This window comes from Rhinopithecus roxellana, chromosome 2, assembly GCF_007565055.1.
Source record: "Rhinopithecus roxellana isolate Shanxi Qingling chromosome 2, ASM756505v1, whole genome shotgun sequence".
NCBI lineage: Eukaryota > Metazoa > Chordata > Mammalia > Primates > Cercopithecidae > Rhinopithecus > Rhinopithecus roxellana.
The window spans coordinates 64,749,688-64,771,539 of NC_044550.1; the positions used below are offsets into that span (position 1 = coordinate 64,749,688).

The 21,852-nt window shown below is 39.2% G+C and overlaps 1 protein-coding gene across 7 annotated transcripts in view; it reads left to right on the forward strand.

The window, feature by feature from the left end:
- Positions 1–21,852, forward strand: part of LARP1B (La ribonucleoprotein 1B) — a 154,559-nt gene that overhangs the window by 121,546 nt on the left and 11,161 nt on the right. For 6 of the 7 annotated variants that reach the window (XM_010378504.2, XM_030918018.1, XM_010378502.2 and 3 more), the window contains 2 exons: positions 20,152–20,312; positions 21,242–21,386. In XM_010378504.2, the coding sequence (XP_010376806.1) occupies positions 20,152–20,312; positions 21,242–21,386 (306 nt within the window). The remainder of the gene's footprint in view (positions 1–20,151; positions 20,313–21,241; positions 21,387–21,852) is intronic. The other variant, XM_030918001.1, reaches the window with a different exon arrangement.

Consider the following 21,852-nt stretch of genomic DNA (forward strand, 5'->3'; position numbering starts at 1 on the left):
AGAGCTTCAAGAGACAGGGCTGACTCTCTTGTTAGGGGCTAATGCAGGTGGTGACTTCAAGTTGAAGGCAATGCCAGGGCTCTTTTGAATTATGCTAAATCTACTCATCTGCTTATGCTCTATAAATAGAAAAACAAAGTCTACGTGGCAGCACATCTACTTACAGTGTGGGTTACTAAATATTTTAAGCCTACTGTTAAGACCTACTATTCAGAAAAAAAGATTCCTTTCAAAATATTACTGCTCATTGACAGTGTACCTCATCACCCAAGAACTCTGATGAATATACACAAGGAGATTAATGTTTTTTCATACCTGCTAACACATTTATTCTGCAGTTCATGGATCCCAAGGAGTCATTTTAACTTTCTAGTCTTATTTTTTAGAATATTCATATATAGTCTATCCATAAGGCTATAGCTGCTGCAGCTAGTCTTTCCTCTGATGGACCTGACCAAAGTAAATTGAAAACATTCTGGAGAGTATTCACCATTCTACATGCCATTAAGAACATTGGTGATTCATACACATAGGAGGAGGTCAAAATGTCACATTAACAGGATTTTGGAAGAAGTTGATTCCTACCCTCATGGATGACTTTGAGAGACTCAGACTTCAGTGGAGGATTAAACTACAGATGTGGTGGAAATAGCAAGAGAAGTAGAATTAGAAGTAGAGCCTGAAGATGTGACTGAATTGCTGAATCTCATGATAAAATTTGAAGGGATGAGGAATTGCTTCTTATGGATGAGAGCAGAGAGTGGTTTCTTGAGATGGAATCTACTGGTGAAGATTCTTTGAACATTGTTGAAATGACAACAACAGATTTAGAATATTATATAAAGCAGTGGCAGGGTTTGAGAGCACTGACTCCAATTTTGAAAGGAGTTCTACTGTGGGTAAAATGCTATTAGGACAGCATCCGTACTACAGAGAAATCTTTTGGGAACAGAAGAGTCAATCAATGTAGCAAACTTCATTGTTGTCTTATTTTAAGAAATTCCCACAGCCACTCCAACCATCAGCAACCACCACTCTGATCAGTCAGCAGCCATCAGCATCGAGGCAAAACCCTCCACCAGCAAAAAGAGTATGACTTGCTGAAGGCTCATATGACCATTAGCATTTTTAGCAATACAGTTTTAAAAAAATTGATACATAGTAGTTGTACATATTTTGGGGGTGCATGTGATATTTTGATACATGCATACAATGTGTAATGATCAAATCAGGGTAATGGGGGTATCAATCACCTCAAACATTTTTCTTTATTCTGTTCTATTTTTTTCCTTTTCTTTTAAAGATCTTTTTGCGTACCAATCTTCTAGCTATTTTGTACTCTACAATATGTTGTTTTTAAGTATGGTTACTCTACTGTACTATAAAACACTATATCTTATTTCTGGTACTAACTGTATTTTCGTACCTGTTAACCAACTGCTTTTCACCCCTCTTCCCCCTACCCATTCTAGTCCCTAGTAAGCACTAATCAACTCTCCATCTCTATGAGAGCTACTTTTTTTATCACCCACAATTAGTGAGAACATGTGGTACTTATCTTTCTGTGCCTGGCTTATTTCATATAACATAATGACCTCCAGTTCTATCCATGTTGCTGCAAATGACAGAATTCTTTGTTATGGCTGAATAGTATTCCATTGTATATGTGTGTATGTTTATGTATGTGCATATGTGTATGTATGTGCATATATTTACACATATATACACACATATACATACATGTATATAAATACCCATATATATAATTTTCTTCGTTAATCCATTGATAGACACTTAGGTTGATTACATATCTTGGCTGTAGTGAATAGTGCTGCAATAAACATGGAAGTGCAGCTGTCTTTTCGATATACTGATTTCCTCTATTTTGAATATATACCCAGCAGTGAGATTGCTGGATCATATGGTAGTTCTGTTGTTAGTATTTTTTGAGGAACTTCTATTCTGTTTTCTGTAGTGCCTGTACTAATTTACATTCCCACCAATGGTGTGTGAAGCATTCTTCTTTCTCTGCATCCTTGCAACATCCATTAATTTTTGTTTTCTTGATAAAAGCCATTTTAACTGGGGTGAGATGCTTTATCATTGTAGTTTTGATTTTCATCTTCTTGATAATTAATAATGTTGAGCATTTAAAAATATACCTGTTGTCCAGTTGATGTCTTCTTTGGAGAAATGTGTATTAGATCTTTTGTCAGTTTTAAAATGGGATTATTTGTGTTTTGTTTGTTTGTTTTGCTACTGAGTTGTTTGAGTTCCTTGTATATTCTAGTTATTAGTCCTTTCTTTTTTGGATGGATAGTTTGCAAATATTTTCTCCCATTCTGTAGGTTGTCTCTTCACTTTGTTGATTCCTTCATTTGCTATGCAGAAACTTTTTTGCTTGATATAATCTCATTAGTCTATTGTTGCTTTTGTTGCTTGTGCTTTTAGCGTCTTACACAAAACATCTTTGCCTAGACCAATGGCCTGGAATGTTTTCCCAACATTTTCTTCTAGTAATTTCATAGATTTGGGTCCTAGTTTAAGTCTTTAGTCCATTTTGATTGGCTTTTTGTATATGGTAGAGATAGAGGTCTAGCTTCATACTTTTGCATATGTTTATCTAGTTTTCTTAGCACCATTTATTGAAGTGACTGTCCTTTCCTCGATGTATGTTCTTGGTACCTTTGCCAAAAATGAATTGACTGATAATGTGTAGATTTTTTTCTAAATTTTCTTTTCTGTTCCATTGGTCAGTGTGTCTGCTTTTACACCAGTACCATGCTACCTTTGTTACTATGGCTTTGTATTATATTTTGAAGTTGGGTAGTGTGATGCCTCCAGCTTTATTCTTTTTGCCCAGAATTACTTTGATTTTTCAGGGCCTTTTATGGTTCTATATAAATTTTAGGATTGTTTTTTTTTCTATTTTTGTGAAGAATGTTTTAGGTATTTTGATAAGGATGGAATAAAATCTGTAGAAGTTACTGCGTAGTTTTGACATTTTAACAGTGTTGATTTTTCCAATCCATGAGCATGAGATATCATTCCCTTTTTTTCGTGTGACCTCTTAAATTTCTTTCATCTGTGTTTTTTAGTTTTCTTTGTAGAGATCTTTCACTTTGGTTACACTTATACCTACTTTATATATATTTGTAGCTGTCTTGATTTCTTTTTCAGTTTGTTTGCTGTTGGCATATATAAATGCTACTGATTTTTGTATATTGATTTTGTATTGTGCAACTTTACGGAATTGATCCAAATTTTTGGTGGAGTCTTTAGAGTTTTCTAAATATAATATCGTATCATCTGCAGGCAAGAATAATTTGACTTGTTCCTTTCCAGTGTGGATGCTCTTTCTCTTGCCTAATTGCTCTTGCTAGGACTTACACTACTATGTTCAATTAAAGTGGTAAAGTGGACAACCTTGCCTTATTCCAGATCTTAGAGGAAAGGCCAAGTGCTCATGTCTAAGACAATGAGAAAAAGACCTTGAAGGCATTTTAGAGCCCTCCTGCCACAGGACCAGAGGCCTAAGAGGACAGAATGGGGCCCTGCGCAACCTCAGGGAACTGCTCCCTGCATTCCAGCTGCTCCAGCTATAGCATGGCTAAAAGGGGTCCAGGTACAGCTTGGGGCTGCTGCTTCAGAGGGTGCAAACCATAAACTTTGGCAGCTTCCATGTGGTGTTAAGCCTGCAGGTGGTGCATAGAATGCAAGGGTTGAGGCTTGGGAGCCTCTGCCTATACTTCAGAGGATGTATGGAAAATCCTGGATGTCTAGACTAAAGCCTGCTGTAGGGGCAGAGCCCTCATGGAGATCCTCTACAAGGACAGTGCAGAGAGGAAATGTGGGGTTGGATCCTTCATACAGACTCCCCACTGGGGCACTGCCTAGTGACGCTTTGAGAAGAGGGCCACCTTCCTCCAGACCCCAGAATAGTAGATCCAGTAGCAGCCTGCACCCTCAGCCTCAAAAAGCCACAGACACTCAATGCCAGCCCTTAAGAGCAGCCATGTGGGCTAAACCCTGGAAAGCCATAGGCATGGAGCTGCCCAAGGCTTTGTGAGCCTACCCCTTGCACCAGCATATCCTGGATATGACATATGGAGTCAAAGGAGATTATTTTGGAACTTTAAGATTTAGTGACTGCCCTTCTGGGCTTTGGACTTGCATGCAGCCTGTAGCCCCTTTCTTTTGGGCTATTTCTTCCTTTTGTGTATTTACCCAAGGCCTATACCTCCACTGTATCTTGGAAGTAACTACCTTGTTTTTGATTTTACAGACTCATAGGTGGTAGGGACTAGCCTTGTCTCAAATGAGACTTTGGACTTTTGAGTTAATGCTAGAATGAGTTAAGACTTTGGAGGATTGTTGGGAAGGCATGACTAGATTTTGCAATGTGAGAAGGACATGAGATTTGGCAGGGGCCAGGGTGGAATTATATGGTTTGGATCTGTTTCCCCACTGAAATCTCGTGTTCAGTTGTAATCCCCAGTATTGGAGGTGGGGCCTGGTGGGAGGTGATTGGATCATTGGGGCAGTTTTTCATGGTTTAACACCATCTGCCTTGGAGTTGTCATTATGATAGTGAGTTGTGAGATCTGGTTGTTTAAAAGTATGTGGCACCTCCACTCTCTCTCTTCCTCCTGCTCCAGCTATGTGAAGTGCTGCTCCCCCTGCCTTCCACCATGATTGTAAGTTTTCCTAAGGCCTCCCTAGAAGCTGAGCCAGCATCATGCTGTACTGCCTACAGAACCATGAGCCAATTAAACCTCTTTCTTCTATAATTTACCCAGTCTCGGATATTTCTTTTTTCTTTTCTTTTCTTCTTCCTTTTTTTTTTTTTTTTTTTTTTTTGAGGCAGAATTTCGCTCTTGTTGCCCAGGCTCAAGTGCAGTGGCACAATCTCAGCTCACTGCAACCTCCACCTCCTGGGTTCAAGCGGTTCTCCTGCCTCAGCCTCCTGAGTAGCTGGGATTACAGGCATGCACCACACGCCCGGGTAATTTTTGTATTTTTAGTAGAGACGAGGTTTCTTCATGTTGGTCAGGCTGGTCTTGAACTCCGGACCTCAGGCGATCTGCCCACCTTGGTCTCCCAAAGTGCTGGGATTACAGGCATGAGCCACCACGCCCGGCCGGGTATTTCTTTGTAGTAATGTGAGAACAGCCTAATACATCTAGCTGAAGGTTTGTTGATTCTGTTTATCTTTTCAAAAAACCAACTTTTCATTTCATTGATTTTTTTGTACTTGTTTTAGTCTCAATTTTATTTATTTCTGCTTTGATCTTTATTATTTCTTTCTACTAATTTAGGGTTTGATTTATTCTTTTCTAGTTCTTTTAAGTACATCGTTAGGTTGCTTATTTGAAACCTACTTTTTTGATGTAGGCATTTATTGCTATAAGCTTCTCTCTTAGTACTGCTATGCTCAATCTCATAGGATTTGGAAAGTTATGTTTCCATTTTCATTTGTTTGAAGACATTTTGAAGTTTTCTTCTTAATTTCTATATTAATCTATTGATCTTTCAGGAGGAGGATGTTTAATTTCCACATTTGTGTAGTTTCCAAAATTCTTCATGTTATTGATTTCTATTTTTATTCTGTTGCAGTCAGAGAAGATACTTGATATGATTTTGACTTTTTAAAATTTGTTGAGACATGTTTTATAGCCTAACATATGTTTTATCCTGGAGAATGTTCCGTGTGCTAATGAGAAGAATGTGTATTCTGCAGTAGTAGGTGAAATGTTCTGTAAATGTCATTAGGTCCAGTTGGTCTAGGTGTAGTTTAACTTCATTGTATCTTTGTTGATTTTCTGTCTGGATGTTCTGTCCATTATTGAGAGATGAATGTTGAAGCCCCCTGCTATTATTTGTATTATAGTCTATCTCTCCTCTAGATGTATTAATGTTTACTTAATATATCTGTGTGCTCCAGAATTGGGTGCATATATTTATAATTGTTACAGCCTCTTGCTGAATTCACCCCTTTCTTTGTCATCATACAGTGACCTTCTTTGTCCTTTTTTTACAGACTTTGACTTGGTCTATTTTGTTTGATGTAAGTATGGCTACTTTTTTTTTTTTTTTTTTGCTTCCATTTGCGTGGACTATGTTTTTCCATTGTTCACTTTCAGACTATGTGTGTCTTTATAGGCGATGTGAGTTTCTTGTAGGCAATATATAGTTGGATCTTGTTTTTAAAAGTTTTAAAAGTTTTAAAAAATTCACTCAGCCTTGCTTATATCTTTTAATTGAAGAATTTAGTTCATTTACATTCAGTGTTATTATTGATAGATAAGGACTTACAATGCAGTATTTCATTACTTAGTTTCTGGTTGTTTTGTAACTCCTCCCTTACTTCCTTCTTACTGCCTTTGTGATTAAGTGGTTTTTCTCTGGGAGTGTGTTTTAATTCACTGCTTTTTATTTTTAGTGTATCTATTATAAGTCTTTGCTTTGTGGTTACCATGAGGCTCACCAAAGCTGTAGCTATAAGTTATTTTAAACATATGACAACTTTGATCACAAAGAAAAGAATCAAGGGAAAAACTAAAAAATTCTACACTTTAACTCCATCCTCCCACATTTTGACATTTTGTTGTCTTAATTTACGTCTATTTATCTTAATAGGTTGCTGTTAATATTTTCAGTAGATTTGTCTTTTAGTCTTCATACTAGAGATATGAATGGATTAGATGTAACAATTACTGCATTAGAGCATTCTGAATTTGTCTACTTTTACCAGTGAGTTTTATACCTTCAAACATTTTTGGTTTTGCACATCAAACTTTGTTTTCTTTCAAATCAAAGAAACTCCCTTTAGCATTTCTTGAAAGATGGGTCTAGTAGTGATGAATTCCCTCAGCTTTTGTCTAGGAAAGACTTTATATCTCCTTCCCGTTTGAAGGAAAACTTTGCTGGGTACAGCATAGTTGGTTGGCAGGTTTTTTTGTTTCCTTTTATCCTGTAGCACTTTGAATGTGTCATTTGACTCCCTCATGGCCTGTTAGGTTTCTGCTGAAAAGTCTCTTGCCAAAAAAAATCAGAGCTCTTTTATATGTTCTTTTATTTTTTTTCTCTTGCTGTTTTTAAGGATCTTCTCTTTGTCCTTGACATTTTCAGGTTTGATTATTATTTGCCTTGGGATCCTCTTATTTGGATTGAATATTGATATGGTTTGACTCTGTGTTCCCACCCAAGTCTTATCTCGAATTGTAATTCCCATAATCCCCATGTGTCAAGGGAGGGACCTGATAGGAGGTGATTGGATCATGGGGGCAATTATCCCATACTGTTCTTATGATAGTGAGTGAGTTCTCACAAGATCTGATGGTTTTGTAAGTGTTTGACGGTTCCTCCTTCACACATACTCTTTCTTACCTGCCGCAATGTAAGACGTGCCCGCTTCCCCTCCCACCGTGATTGTAAGTTTCCTGAAGCCTCCCCAGCCATGTGGAACTGTGAGTGAATTAAACCACTTTCCCTCATAAATTACCCAGCTTCAGGTATTCTTTATAGCAGAGTGAAAATGGACTAATACAAATATATTTGGTGTTTTCTGACCTTCTGTACCTAGATATTTATATCTTTCTTTAGATTTGGAACATTTTCTGTTATTTCTTTTAATAAGCTTACTACTCCTTGTTCTTAACAGTTACTCATTAAATGCCAGTGGCTCTTACATTTGTTCTTTTGAGATTATTCTTTATATCTTGCAGGTATTCTTCATTTCTTTTTTTTTTCTCCTCTGACTGTATTTTCCAATAGCCTGTATTTGAGCTCACTGATTGTTTCTTGCAATGTGAGAGCCTGTAATCCATTTTTCAGAAAACCTATTTCTGAGTTCCAGGAATTTTTTTTTTTTTAATTTCAATCTCTTTGTGTTACATTTCTCTGACAAATTTCTGAATTGCTTCTCTGTGTTATCTTGGATTTTGCTGAGTGTCTGTAGAACTCTTATTTTGTTCTTGATCTGAGACCTCACATACTGCTTTCTTGTTTAGGTTGGTCCCTGACTGTGCATTTGGGGAGGTCATAGTTCCGTGTTTGCTGTTGTTTCTTGTGGATGTACATCTATGGCTTTGCTTTAAAGGACTTATTATTTATTCCAGTCTTTGCTGTCTTTCTTCTTTTGGTCTTTCTAAGTTATATTTGCTTAGAGATTCTTTGCAGTTGCCTGAGTTCCCTTAATACTGTTGTAGATCACTGCCTCCTTTTGGGCACTAGATGGCGCCTTAAGCCCAAGTTTGCCTTGGCTCTCACAAACATTGGAGCACTGCCTGTCAGATGGTGGGGGTGGCAAAGGGGATTACCCCAACTGTGTGGTAAGGCTGGCAAAGGGTTTGTACCCAGAAAACTCATGGATCATGCCTCCTACAGTGTGGTCCTGCTGAACAGCCACTCCGATATGGCATCTCTGTTGGCTGAAATAAAGGGGAGAATTTCAGGGCTAGGGTTTCTGTTCCTGTTTCCCCTCTTTTTCTATAGCTGCCTTCATGGTTTTTTCTCCCTGCTGGCCCTCATGATATTATGCTTCTCATGGGTTGAGGCAGGAGCAGTTTTCCTGCAAGGGAGCCCAAGATGGTGGGAAAGCTGGCTGTCCTCCACGATCTAACTTTTTCCAATGAAGAAGCTGAGTCTGGGAGGAATTTTTCTTTTTTCTTTTTTCTTTTTTTTTTTTTTTTGTATTTTTTAGTAGAGACGGGGTTTCACCGTGTTAGCCAGGATGGTCTCCATCTCCTGACCTCGTGATCCGCCCGTCTCGGCCTCCCAAAGTGCTGGGATTACAGGCTTGAGCCATTGCGCCCAGCCGGGGAGGAATTTTTCATGCACAGGGCCTGGCAGATTGCAGAAGGGGCATCATGCATAGAGAAGGCTATTTCTCTTACTGTTTGCTTGGAGTTTTTCAGTTCTCTGTGGCTCACAGATAGTATCAGCTTCAGATTTGAGTTCTGGGATATTGCTGATGATAAGCTTTGTGCTAGATATTTGTTTTTGGCTTTCTGTGAGAGAGTGAAGCCAGATTGCTTCTACTCTGCCATTTTGGTGACATAATTTTCTCAATAAAGTATTTTAAAATTAAGGTATGTACTTTTTTTTAGTCATAATGCTATTGCACACTTGGTAGAATACAGTATAATGTAAATATAACTTTTATATTTACTGGGAAACCAAAATATTCATGTGACTTGCTTTTTTGCAATATTTGCTATACTGTGGTGGTCTAGAATTGAACCAGCAATATCTCTGAGATATGCCTGTATAATTCAGCTGTTCCTTGAATCATGATGTGGTTACATCCTGAAAAACCCTTCATAGCTTGAAAATATCATAAGTTGAAAATACATTTAATATACCTAACTACCAAACAGCATGGCTCAGCCTAGCTTACCTTAAATGTACCCAGAACACTTATACTAACCTATAGTTGGGCAAAATCTAACACAAAGCCTATTTTATAATAAAATGTTGAATCTCTTGTGTAATTTATTGAATACTGAAACCGAAGAACAGAATGATTGTATGGTACTTGAACTATGGTTTCTACTGAATGCATATTGTTTTCGTACCATCATAAACCTGAAAAACCGTAAGTGAAACCGTCTTTTAAGTTGAGGACCAGCTTTATACATTTTAACTTATCACAGTCTACTTTCAAATAATCTTATCCCACTTCATGTATAGTATAAGAACCTTACAACATTTAACTTTCATTATTTCTCCCCATTTCTTTTTTTTTTTTTTTTTAATTAGAGACAGAGACTCGATCTTTCACCCAGGATGGAGTGCAGTGGCAAAATCTCAGGTTACTGCAGTCTCAAACTTCTGAACTTAAGCAGTCCTCCCACCTTAGCCTCAAGTATCTGGGACCATGAGTGTGCACCACAATAGCTGGCTAATTTAAAAAAAAAATTGTTGCAACAAGATCTTGCTGTGTAATTCAGGCTGGTCTCGAACTCCTGGGCTCAAACAATTCTCCTGCCTTAGCCTTCCAAAGTATCGAGATTACAATTATGAGTCACCACACCCAGTCCCCCATTCTTTGTGCTATACTTTGTTATTATTTTTCTTTAGACAGTTACGTGTACATGTATGTACACATACATATATGTGCACATGTGCATACACACATATAGTTTGAGTAGATGGTTTAGCACATTAAATCCTTCATGTATATCTATTAAAAACTTTCTAAATGCCATTGAGAATCTGGGAGATTTCTTTAGTAGGTTCATAATAGATATTTATTTGCCTATTATTAATCTACCCACACACAAACACATACACACATGTATCAAGTATTTATCCTGCTGTGGTTCTCTGATGGTTTCAGATTTATGGCTTTTTTAATTGTTAGAATAATTTTTGACTTATCATAAATTTTTTTCCCCTGTTTTCTTTGTTTTTTCTTCTTCTGGGTTTCAAATTACATGTATGTTAGACCATTTGATAATACCCATAGCTGGTGGATGCTCTGATGTGTTTTTTCTCCTACTCCCTTTATTTATTTTTATTTTTATTTATTTTTTTTGTTGCCCAGGCTGGAGTGCAATGGAGCGATCTTGGCTCACTGCAACCCCTGCCTCCTGGGTTCAAACGATTCTCCTGCCTCAGCCTCCCGAGTAGCTGGGATTACAGGCACATGCCACCACGCCCAGCTAATTTTTTTGTATTTTTAGTAGAGACAGGGTTTCACCATGTTGGCCAAGTTAGTCTCGAATTCCTGACCTCAAGAGATCTGCCTGCCTCGGCCTCCCAAAGTGCTGGGATTACAGGCGTGAGCCACTGTGCTTGGCCTCCTACTCCTTTTAAATTGTGTTTCACTTTGTATAATTTTGATTGACTTATATTCAGGTTTCCTGATTCTTTCCTTAGCTGTGTCTAGTGTGCTAATAAGTCCATCAAAGAACTATTCATTCTGATACTGTGTTTTGTATATTTTGCATTACTATTTGACTATTTATTTATTTATTTATTTATTTATTTATTTTTTGAGACGGAGTCTCGCTCTGTCGCCCAGGCTGGAGTGCAGTGGCCGGATCTCAGCTCACTGCAAGCTCCGCCTCCCGGGTTTATGCCATTCTCCTGCCTCAGCCTCCCGAGTAGCTGGGACTACAGGCGCCCGCCACCTCGCCCGGCTAGTTTTTTGTATTTTTTTTTAATAGAGACGGGGTTTCACCGTGTTAGCCAGGACGGTCTCGATCTCCTGACCTCGTGATCCGCCCGTCTCGGCCTCCCAAAGTGCTGGGATTACAGGCTTGAGCCACCGCGCCCGGCCTATTTATTTATTTATTTATTTATTTATTGAGATGGAGTTTCACTCATGTTGCCCAGGCTGGAGTGTAGCTCAGCTCACTGCAACCTCCACCTCCTGGGTTCAAGCGATTCTTCTGCCTCAGCCTCCTGAGTAGCTGGGATTACAGGTGCCCGCCACCACACCCGGCTAATTTTTGTATTTTATTAGAGACAGGGTTTCACCATGTTGGCCAGGCTAGCCTTGAACTTCTGACCTCAGGTGATCCCCCAGCGTTGGCCTCCGAAAATGCTGCAATTACAAGTGTGAGTCACTGTGCCCGGCTCCATTTGAATGTTTAAAAATCGTTTTCTTGGCCGGTCACAGTGGCTCATGCCTGTAATCCCAGCACTTTGGGAGGCCGAGGCAGGCAGATCACGAGGTCAGCAGATCAAGAGCATCCTGGCTAACACAGTGAAACCCCATCTCTACTAAAAATACAAAAAATTAGCCGAACGTGGTGGTGGGCGCCTGTAGTCCCAGCTACTTGGGTGGGTGAGGCAGGAGAATGGTGTAAACCTGGGAGGCGGAGGTTGCAGTGAGCCGAGATGGCGCCACTGCACTCCAGCCGGGCGACAGAGCAAGACTCCATCTCAAAAAAAAAAAGAGTTTTCTTGGCCGGATGTGGTGGCGTTCACCTGTAATCCCAACTACTCAGGAGGCGGAGGCAGGAGAATCGCTTGAACCCAGGAGGCGGAAATTGCAGTGAGCTGGGATGGGGCCACTGTACTCCAACCTGGGCAACAGAGCGAGACTCCATCTCAAAAAAAAAAAAGTTTTCTTTTTTTCCTGCTGAAATTCTCCATCTCTTCATGAATGTTCATCTTTTACATTAGATCCTTCAACATATTAATCATGGTTATTTTAAAGTTCATTTGTGATTATGCTAGAACTGAGTTATCTGTAAGTCTGGTTCTATTTATTACATTATCTTCTGAATTTTATTTTTTTCTTTCTGTGTGTCTTATATATTTTGATTGAATTCTTGATTATTACTTCTGGACTTTTTTTTTGTTTGTTTAAATCTTGTCAAATCCCAGTCTGAATAAATCCAGCTTTCTTTCTATCATATTTGCTCCTAGTCTACTGAATGTTGCTAGTAAGTCCTAGGCTTATTGATAGTAATATAGATTCATGTGCTGTAATTATAGTTAGAGCTTTGATGTTATCTGCATTTCTTTTACTAATCTAAGTATTCGATACTAATTTTATCTTTGTTCTTTCCTTCCAATTGAGGAATTCTTTATCTCTGCTTTCCTTTCTCTCTCATTGTTCCATCTTTTGAAAACTGTTTTCAAATTTCTATTTGTTAGTCGTCATTTTGATCTACCTCTTTGCTTCCTTCTGGCTCCCTGTGGTAAGTATGCCAGTAAGGTATATTTATTCATTGTGGAGAATTTATTTAATGATAGCTACCACTTTTATATGCTTTCAATAAATGGTTCCAGGCACTGTGCTCAACGTTTTACGTGGATTATTTGTTTCTCTATGTTTTCTTTAGACAATAAGTTCTTTAATGTAAAGAACTTCTCAGTACCTGACATACTTTGCAGTCAATAAATAACTACATGAATGAAACTACCGATTCCATATAGAGACAGGGAAGTTTATAGCTGTAAATGCCTACATTTAAAAAAGAAAAAAGATCAGAAATCGGCCACCTAGCTTTATACTTTAAGGAACTAGAAAAAGAAGAGCAAACTAAACCCAAAATAATAGAGAAAATCAAGGAAACTAAAAGTTGGTTCTTTGAAAAGATCAACAAAACTGACGAAACTTTAGACTGACAAAGAAAAAGAGAAGATGCAAATAACTAAAATCAGGAAAAAAACAAAACAAAACAAAACTGGGGACATTACTACTGGTTGACCTCACAGAGATAAAAAAGATAAGAGAATACTGTGGGCTGGGCATGGTGGCTCACGCCTGTAATCCCAGCACTTTGGGAGACTGAGGCAGGCAGATTGCCTGAGGTCAGGAGTTCGACACCAGCTTGGCCAACATGGTGAAACCTGGCCTCTACTAAAAATACCAAAAAAACTAGCCAGGCGTGGGGGCTCATGCCTGTAATCCCAGCTCCTTGGGGGAAGTGGAGATGGGGGTGGGTGGGGGGGTGGTGTGCTGAAGCAGGAGAATTGCTTGAACCCAGGAGGTGGAGGTTGCAGTGAGCTGAGATCTTGCCTCTGTATTCCAGCTTGGGTGACAGAGCGAGACTTCGTCTTAAAAAAAATTTGTCAACAAATTAGGTAATCCAGAAGAAATTTGCAAATTCCTTAAAACCTACTTAAACTGATTCAAGAAGAAATAGAAAATCTCAACTGACCTATAACAAGCAAATAGATTGAATTAGTAACCAAAATCTTTCCAACACAGAAGAGTGCTAAATCAAATGGTTTCACCAGTGAGTTCTACCACATATTTAAAGAATTAGGCCAGGCGCAGTGGCTCATGCCTGTAATCCTAGCACTTTGTGAGGCCGAGGCAGGTGGATCACAAGGTCAGGAGTTCGAGACCAGCTTGGCCAATATGGTGAAACCCCTTCTCTACTAAAAATACAAAAATGAGCTGGGCATGGTGATGGGTACCTGTTGTCCCAGCTGCTCAGGAGGCTGAGGCAGGAAAATCACTTGAGCCCGGGAAGCGGAGGTTACAGTGAGCCGAGATCGTGCCACTACACTTCAGCCTGGGGCAACACAGTGAGAGTCTGTCAAAAAATTAAAAAATGAAAAAGAAAAAGAAAAACAAAACAAAAAATTAACACGCAGCCTGGGTAATATGGTGAGACCAGGTCTCTACTAAAAATCCAAAAAATTAGCAAGGCATGGTGGTACGTGCCTGTAGTCTTCGCTATTTGGGAGGCTGAGGTGGGAGGATTGCTTGAGCCTAGGAGACTGAAGCTGCAGTGAGCCATGACCATGCCACTGCACTCCAGCCTGGGTGACAGAACAAGACCCTGTCTCAAAAAAATAAAAAAGAAAAATGAATTAACACCAGTCCTTTTCAAATTCTTCCAAAAAAATTGAAGATGAAGGATTTTTTTTTTTTTTTTTTTTTGGAGATGGAGTCTCACTCTGTCTCCCAGGCTGGAGTGCAGTGGCACAATCTTGGCTTACTGCAGCCTCTGCCTCCTGAATTCAAGCAGTTCTCATGCTTCAGCCTCCCGGGTAGCTGGGACTACAGGCACCTGCCACCACGCCCAGCTAATGGTTGTATTTTCAGTAGAGATGGAGTTTCCCCATGTTGACCAGGCTGATCTTGAACTCCTGACCTCATATCCACCCACCTCGCACTCCCAAAGTGCTGGGATTATAGGCGTGAGCAAAGGAACATTTTCTTATTCATCCTACAAAGCCAGCATTACCCTGATGCCGCAACCGGATAAAGATAACACAAGAAAATTACAGGTCAAAATCCCTTTTTAATATAGACACAAAAGTCCTCAAGAATATATTAGCAAACCGAATCCAACAGCATAGTAAAAGGATTATTTACCATGGCCAGGTAGGATCTTCTTAGTAATGCAAGAGTGATTTGACATAAAATCAATAAATGTAATACATGATATTAATAGAACTAAAGAAAAAAAAACACATGATCATCTCAATTGACACAGAAAAGGCATTTGACAAAATTCAATACCCTTTCATGATTCAAAACTCTCAGAAAGCTAACAGAGGGAAAATACCTCAACATGATAAAAAGTGCTTACGAGAAACCCATAGCTAACATCATGGTCAGTGGTGAAAGACTGAAAGTTTTCTCGCTAAGATCAGGAACAACACGAGGATGCCTGTGCTCTCCGCTACTGTTCAATGTTGTACTGAAAGTTCTAGCAAGAGCTAGGTGACAAGAAAAAAACAACATTGTATTTGAAAGGAAGATGTAAAACTGTATTTACAGATAACATGATCCTACATATAGAAAATCCCAAAGAATCCACCAGGAAATTACTAAAGCTAATAAAATCAGCAAAGTTGCAAGATACAAAGTCAGCACACAAAAATCAGCAGTGTTTCTATATATCAGAAACAAATAGTCTGAAATGAAAACTAACAAAGCAATCCTATTCACATTAGCATCTAAAAGAATTAAATAGGCCTGGAGTCACAACACTTTGGGAAGCTAAGGTGGGTGGATCGCTTGAGCCCAAGAGTTCAAGACCAGCCTGGGCAACATGGTGAGACCACGTCTCTACAAAAAATGCAAAAGTTAGCCGGGTATGATGGTACGCGCCTGTGGCCCCAGCTACTTGGGAGGCCGAGGTGGGAGGATCACTTGGGCCTGGAAGGTAGAGGTTGCAGTGAGCTGAGATCATGCCACTGCACTTCAGCAGCCTGGGTGACAGAGTGAGACCCTGCCTCAAAAAAAAAAAAAAAAAAAAAAAAAGGATGAAATATCTAGGAATAAACCTAACCAAGGAATTGAAAGACTTGTACCCTGAAAACTCTAAGAAAAAATTAGAGTTTTTTTAGACTCTAATTTTTTAGTGAAAAAATTGTGGGACACCTAGACAAATGGGAAGACAGCCCATGTTTATGGGGAAGAAGATTTAACATTGTTAAGACATCAATATTACCTGCCTTAGTCCTTTATGTTGCTATAAAGGAATAGATGAAGCTGGGTAATTAGAAAGTAAGGAAGTTTATTTGGCTCATGGTTCTGCAGGCTATACAAGAAGCATGGCGCCAGCATCTACTTGGCTTCTGGTGAAGGCCTTTGGCTGCTTCCACTCATGGCAGAAAGTGAAGGGGACCTGCATGTGTGGAGAGCACATGGCAAGAGAGAGAAGGGGAAGTTCCTAGGCTCTTTGTTTCACAACCAGCTCTTGTGGGAACTAGTAGAGTAAGAACTCTTTCCCTCTTTCCCCAACAAGGGAGATCATTAATCTCTACTCATGAGGGATCTGCTGCCATGATCCAGTCACCTCTGATAAGGCCTCCACCTCCAACTTTGTAATCAAATTTTAACATGAGGTTTGTGGGGGACAAACATCCAAATATAGCACTACCCAAAGTGAGTTATGTCTTGAGCACTAATTGACACTAAAGACTGTCAATATTCCAACAGTCTTTTTTACAGAAATGGAAGAGCCACATCTCAAATTCGTATGTAATTGCAAGTAGCCCTGAATAGCCAAAACAATTTTTAAAAAGAAGAATAAAGTTGGAGGACTAACACCTCCTGACTTTGAAAGTTGCTAGAAAACTGCAATAATTAAAATAGTATAAACTGGGCATGGTAACATGCACCTATAGTCCCAGCTATTTGGGAAGCTGAGATGGGAGGATTGCATGAGCCCAGGAGTTTGAATCCAGCCTGGCCAACATAGTGAGACTTTCATCTCTAAAAAGAACCAAATGAAAACAGAAAACAATATAGTATTGGCATAAGAACAGACATAGACCAATGGAATAGAATAGAGAGCCCAGAAATAAATTCTCACATATGTGGCAATTTATTTCTGATAAAGGTGCCGAGACCATTTAATGGAACAAGGATCATCTTTTCAACTAACGGTGCTGGGAGAATTGGATATCCATATATAAAAGAATGAAAGTAGACCCTTAACATTTACTATATAAAAAAAAATTAGACTTGGTGCAGTGGCTTATGCCTGTAATCCCAGCACTTTGGGAGGCAGAGACGGGTGGATCACCTGAGGTCAGGAGTTCGAGACCAGCTTGGCCAACATGGTGAAACCCCGTCTCTACTAAAAATACAACAATTAGCTGTGTGTAGTGGCATGCGCCTGTAATCCCAACTACTCAGGAGGCTGAGGCAGGAGATTCGCTTGGACCTGGGAGGTGGAGGTTGCAATGAGCCAAGATTGCACCACTGCACTCCAGCCTGGGTGACAGAGCGAGACTCCATCTCAAAAAAAAAAAAAAAAAAAAATTAGCTCAACGTGGATTAAAAACCTAAACTAAAGAGATAAGACTTAAAAGAAAATGTAGGGGAAAACCTTCATGACATTGGATTTGGCCTCATTTTTTTTGAGACGGAGTCTTGCTTTGTCGCCCAGGCTGGAGTGCAGTGGCGTGATCTCTGCTTACTGCAAGCTCCACCTCCCAGGATCACACCATTCTCCTGCCTCAGCCTCCCGAGTAGCTGGGACTACAGGTGGCCACCACCACCCCTGGCTAATTTTTTGTATTTTTAGTATAGACGGGGTTTCACCATGTTAACCAAGATGGTCTCGATCTCCTGACCTCGTGATCCGCCTGCCTCGGCCTCCCAAAGTGCTGGGATTACAAACGTGAGCCACCGCGCTGGCCTTGTCCTCATTGTTTATGGATATGACACCAAAATCATAGGCAACAACAAAAAATAGACAAATGTACACAGCTACCTGCTAATGAAAAAATAGATAAAGGGACTTCATCAAAATGATGAAAAAAAAATGAACATCTGTACATCAAAGGATACTATCAACAAGAAAGGCCACCCACTGAATGGGAGAAATTATTTGCAAATCATATATCTGATAAGGGACTTAAATCTAGAATATATAAAGAACTCTTACAATAACAACAACAAAACCCTTATTTTCTAAAATATGCAAAAGGCCAGACACAGTGGCTCATATCTGTTATCCTAGCACTTTGGGAGGCCAAGGAAGGAGGATTGCTTGAGCACAGGAGTTTGAGACCAGACTGGGCAACATGGCAAAACCCTGTCGCTACAAAACAAAACATTAGCTTGGCATGGTGGCATGCACCTGTGGTTCCAGCTACTCAGGAGGCTGAGATGGTTGGTCAGGAGGCTGAGATGGTAGGATTGCTTGAGCCCAGGAGTTCAAGGCTGCAGTCAAACATGTTCACACCACTGCACTCCAACCTGGGTGACAGAGGGAGACCCTGTCTTAAAAAAAAAAGTGCGAAGGACTTCAGTAGACATTTTCCAAAGAAGATATACAAATGGGCAGTAAGCCCATGGAAAGATGCTCAACATAGTCATTAGAGAAACATGAAACATAAATTCAAAAAGCCAAAATGAAATACCACTTTATACCCACTAGGATGGTGTTATGAACTGAATTATGTCTCCTTCCCGCCTCCCAAAATTCCTGTGTTGAATTCCTAACCCCTGATGTGACTGTTTTTGAAGATAGGACTTTTAAGGAGGTGATAAGGTTAAATGAGGTCATAAGGGTAGAGTCCTAATCTGATAGAAGTTGTCTTTATAAGGAGAGGAAGAGACACCAGAAATATCTCTCTTTGTGCCTGTACAGAAGACAGGCCATGTGAAGATACAGCGAGAAGATGGCTATCTGCAAGTCAGAAAGAAAGGCCTCATCAGAAACCAACCCTATTGTCATACTGATCTTAGATTTCTATCCCCTAGAACTGCAAAGAAATAAATTTTTATTGTTTAACCCACCAAGTCTGTGCTATCTTTTTATGGCAGCCTGAGCTAACTAATATAGATATGTATAATCAAAAAAACCTGAAAATAAATGTTTGTGAGGATGTGGAGAAATTAGAACCCACATGCATTGCTGGTGGGAATATAAAATGCCTCAGCTGCTGTAGAAAACAGTTTAGCATTTTCTCAAAATGTTAAAATATAGAATTACCATATGACCCAGCTATACCACTCTTAGTTATATGTCAAAAGTATTGAAAACACATATTGGATGTCCATGTTTGTAGCAGCATTATTCATGATAGCCAAAAAGTGGGAATCTCAACAAAAGACTGGATAAACAAGTATCCAACAACAAATGACTAGATAAACACATACAATGGACTATAAATATTCAGCCACGAAAAGGAATGAAATTTTGATTTATGCTGCTGCAGACCACTTTGAGAACCAATGACTTAGATAAATGTTTTAGGAAGATAACTTTGGTGGCAGGATAGAGAAGGGACACTTGGAAAAACAGACTGGATAATTCAAGTGAAAGAAGAGGAAGGTCTAAATTTTAATTTGGGTCTAAATTTGAATTTGAGTGCAGATGAGAAGGAAAAGACAGATTTAGGAGATAGATCAAAAGTGGAATTGAGGCCGGGCGCGGTGGCTCAAGCCTGTAATCCCAGCACTTTGGGAGGCCGAGACGGGCGGATCACGAGGTCAGGAGATCGAGACCATTCTGGCTAACACGGTGAAACCCCGTCTCTACTAAAAATACAAAAACTAGCTGGGCGAGGTGGCGGGCGCCTGTAGTCCCAGCTACTCGGGAGGCTGAGGCAGGAGAATGGCGTAAACCCGGGAGGCGGAGCTTGCAGTGAGCTGAGATCTGGCCACTGCACTCCAGTCCGGGCGACAGAGCGAGACTCCGCCTCAAAAAAAAAAAAAAATAATAAATAAAATAAAAAAATAAAAAAAAAGTGGAATTGATTTAGAGAATTGCAGGTTCTGTCTTACTTTTGATGCCTTTAGAGAAAAAAGGAAATTGCAGGTATGTCTTTGACATAATGAAATTATTGCCCGTCTTTGTGCCAGATTTTATCCCTAATCTCTATGTATTCAGTTTACATCATTAACCTAAATTATTCAAGATAAGTTGAAAATTTCTACAGTACCATAATAATAATAATAAACTAATCTAAACTAAATTAATAATGATTTGGAGGAGGGATGAGCTATTCAGTTATCTGCTTCTACTTACTGTGTTAACTTGAGAGTTTATAACTATGCTTATCAGCTTCTGAATTTACATAAACTGTATTGAACATAAATAGCACTATATGCAGATCTGTATGTCATTAATTTAGGAGAGTTTTAGAAACTACTGTCTTTTCCACTGCTTAGACCCCCAATAATGAAAAAAATAGTACAAATTGGTTCATGTACTTGGTTCTTGATTTTTCATTTTGAAGGCTTTTTTCCGCTTCCTCAAACAGCACTTCAAATGCTTCACCTTCAGAAGGCGCACCACTAGCAGGAAGTTATGGATGTACTCCTCATTCATTCCCAAAGTTCCAGCATCCTTCTCATGAACTTTTGAAGGAAAATGGCTTTACCCAACAAGTGTACCACAAATATCGTCGAAGATGCCTAAGTGGTAAGATGCTTGTCCTTTATCTATCTATTTAAGATACTTAAAATTAAAATATAATTTTAAAAAATTTAATATGTTGTCCTTTAATATCAAGTTAAGATATTCTTTTATTGTTACACTATAAATAGTTTTACTTTCAGTAAATGTGTTTATATATATTCTTTATTTATGTACTTTATAACTTAGACACATTAGGAAATAAAAATTAACAAACTCGGCTGAGCATGGTAGTTCATGCCAGTAATCTCAGCACTTTGGGAGGCCGAGGCAGGGAGATCACTTGAGGTCAGGAGTTTGAGACCAGCCTGGCCAACATAGTGAAACTCCTTCTCTACTAAAAATACAAAAGTTAGCCAGGTGTGATGGCAGGCGACTGTAATCCCAACTACTTAAGAGGTTGAGGCAGGAGAATTGCTGAGACCTGGGAGGCAGAGGTTGCAGTGAACCAAAATCGCGCCATTGCACTCTAGCCTGGGTGACAGAGTGAGACTCCATCTCAAAAAAAGAAAAAAAATTTTAATATACTCTTCTTGTTGCTATTGGCAGATATTTATAATTTAAGCAGTGAGTCAGAAAATGGGTTTAGCATTTGTCAGCTATTTCAGCAGTCCTCAATCTTTTTGGCATCAGCAACCTGTTTCATGGAAGACAATCTTTCTGTGGAGGATGGTTTTAGATAAAACCGTTCCACCTCAGATCATCAGGTATTAGATTCTCTTAAGGAGTGTCCAGACTAGATCCCTCACATGTGCAGTTCACAATAGGGTACCAGTCTGTGGCCGGAGGGTTGGAGATCCCCGCTCTATTTAGAAGAAAGCTAAATATACTTTGAGGATTATACTGTTGAGCTTTCTTCATTTTATATATAACATCTGCTCTCTTGTCTTTAAAAAGTATGTTTAATAAAATAATATTTTATTTAACTTTTTCAGAGAGAAAACGCTTGGGAATTGGTCAGTCCCAAGAAATGAATACCCTCTTTCGTTTCTGGTCCTTTTTCCTCAGAGATCACTTCAATAAAAAAATGTATGAGGAATTTAGACAACTTGCTTGGGAAGATGCAAAAGAAAATTACAGGTCATATTTTCTTTTACACTTTGAGGGAGTTTTAATTTTTTTTCTTTTTCTTTTTTTCTTTCCCCAGGTAGATCCAATAGAGGGAGTTTTTAGAAAATAATTTTAAAAACTAGTACTGAAGTAACCTGATTTTGAACTGTGAAAGTAGCACAATATAACTAGGGGGAGGGCTGTATTAGTTTTCTATTTCTGCATTGCAAATTACCCCAAAACTCCATAGGTTAAAACAATAAACATTTGTTAGTTCACAGCTTCAAAGAGTTGAGACTCCAGGAACCGCTTAGCTGGGTGATTCTGGCTCATGGTTTCTCATGAGCTTGCAGCCAAGATGTTGAAGGCAGCTGCAGTGTCTGAAGATTTGGCCTGGACTGGAGGTTCTTTTTCAAGTTCATTCACATGGCTGTTGGCAGGAGGCTTCAGTTCCTTGCCACATTGACCTTCCCTAGGGCATTTTACAATATGGTTT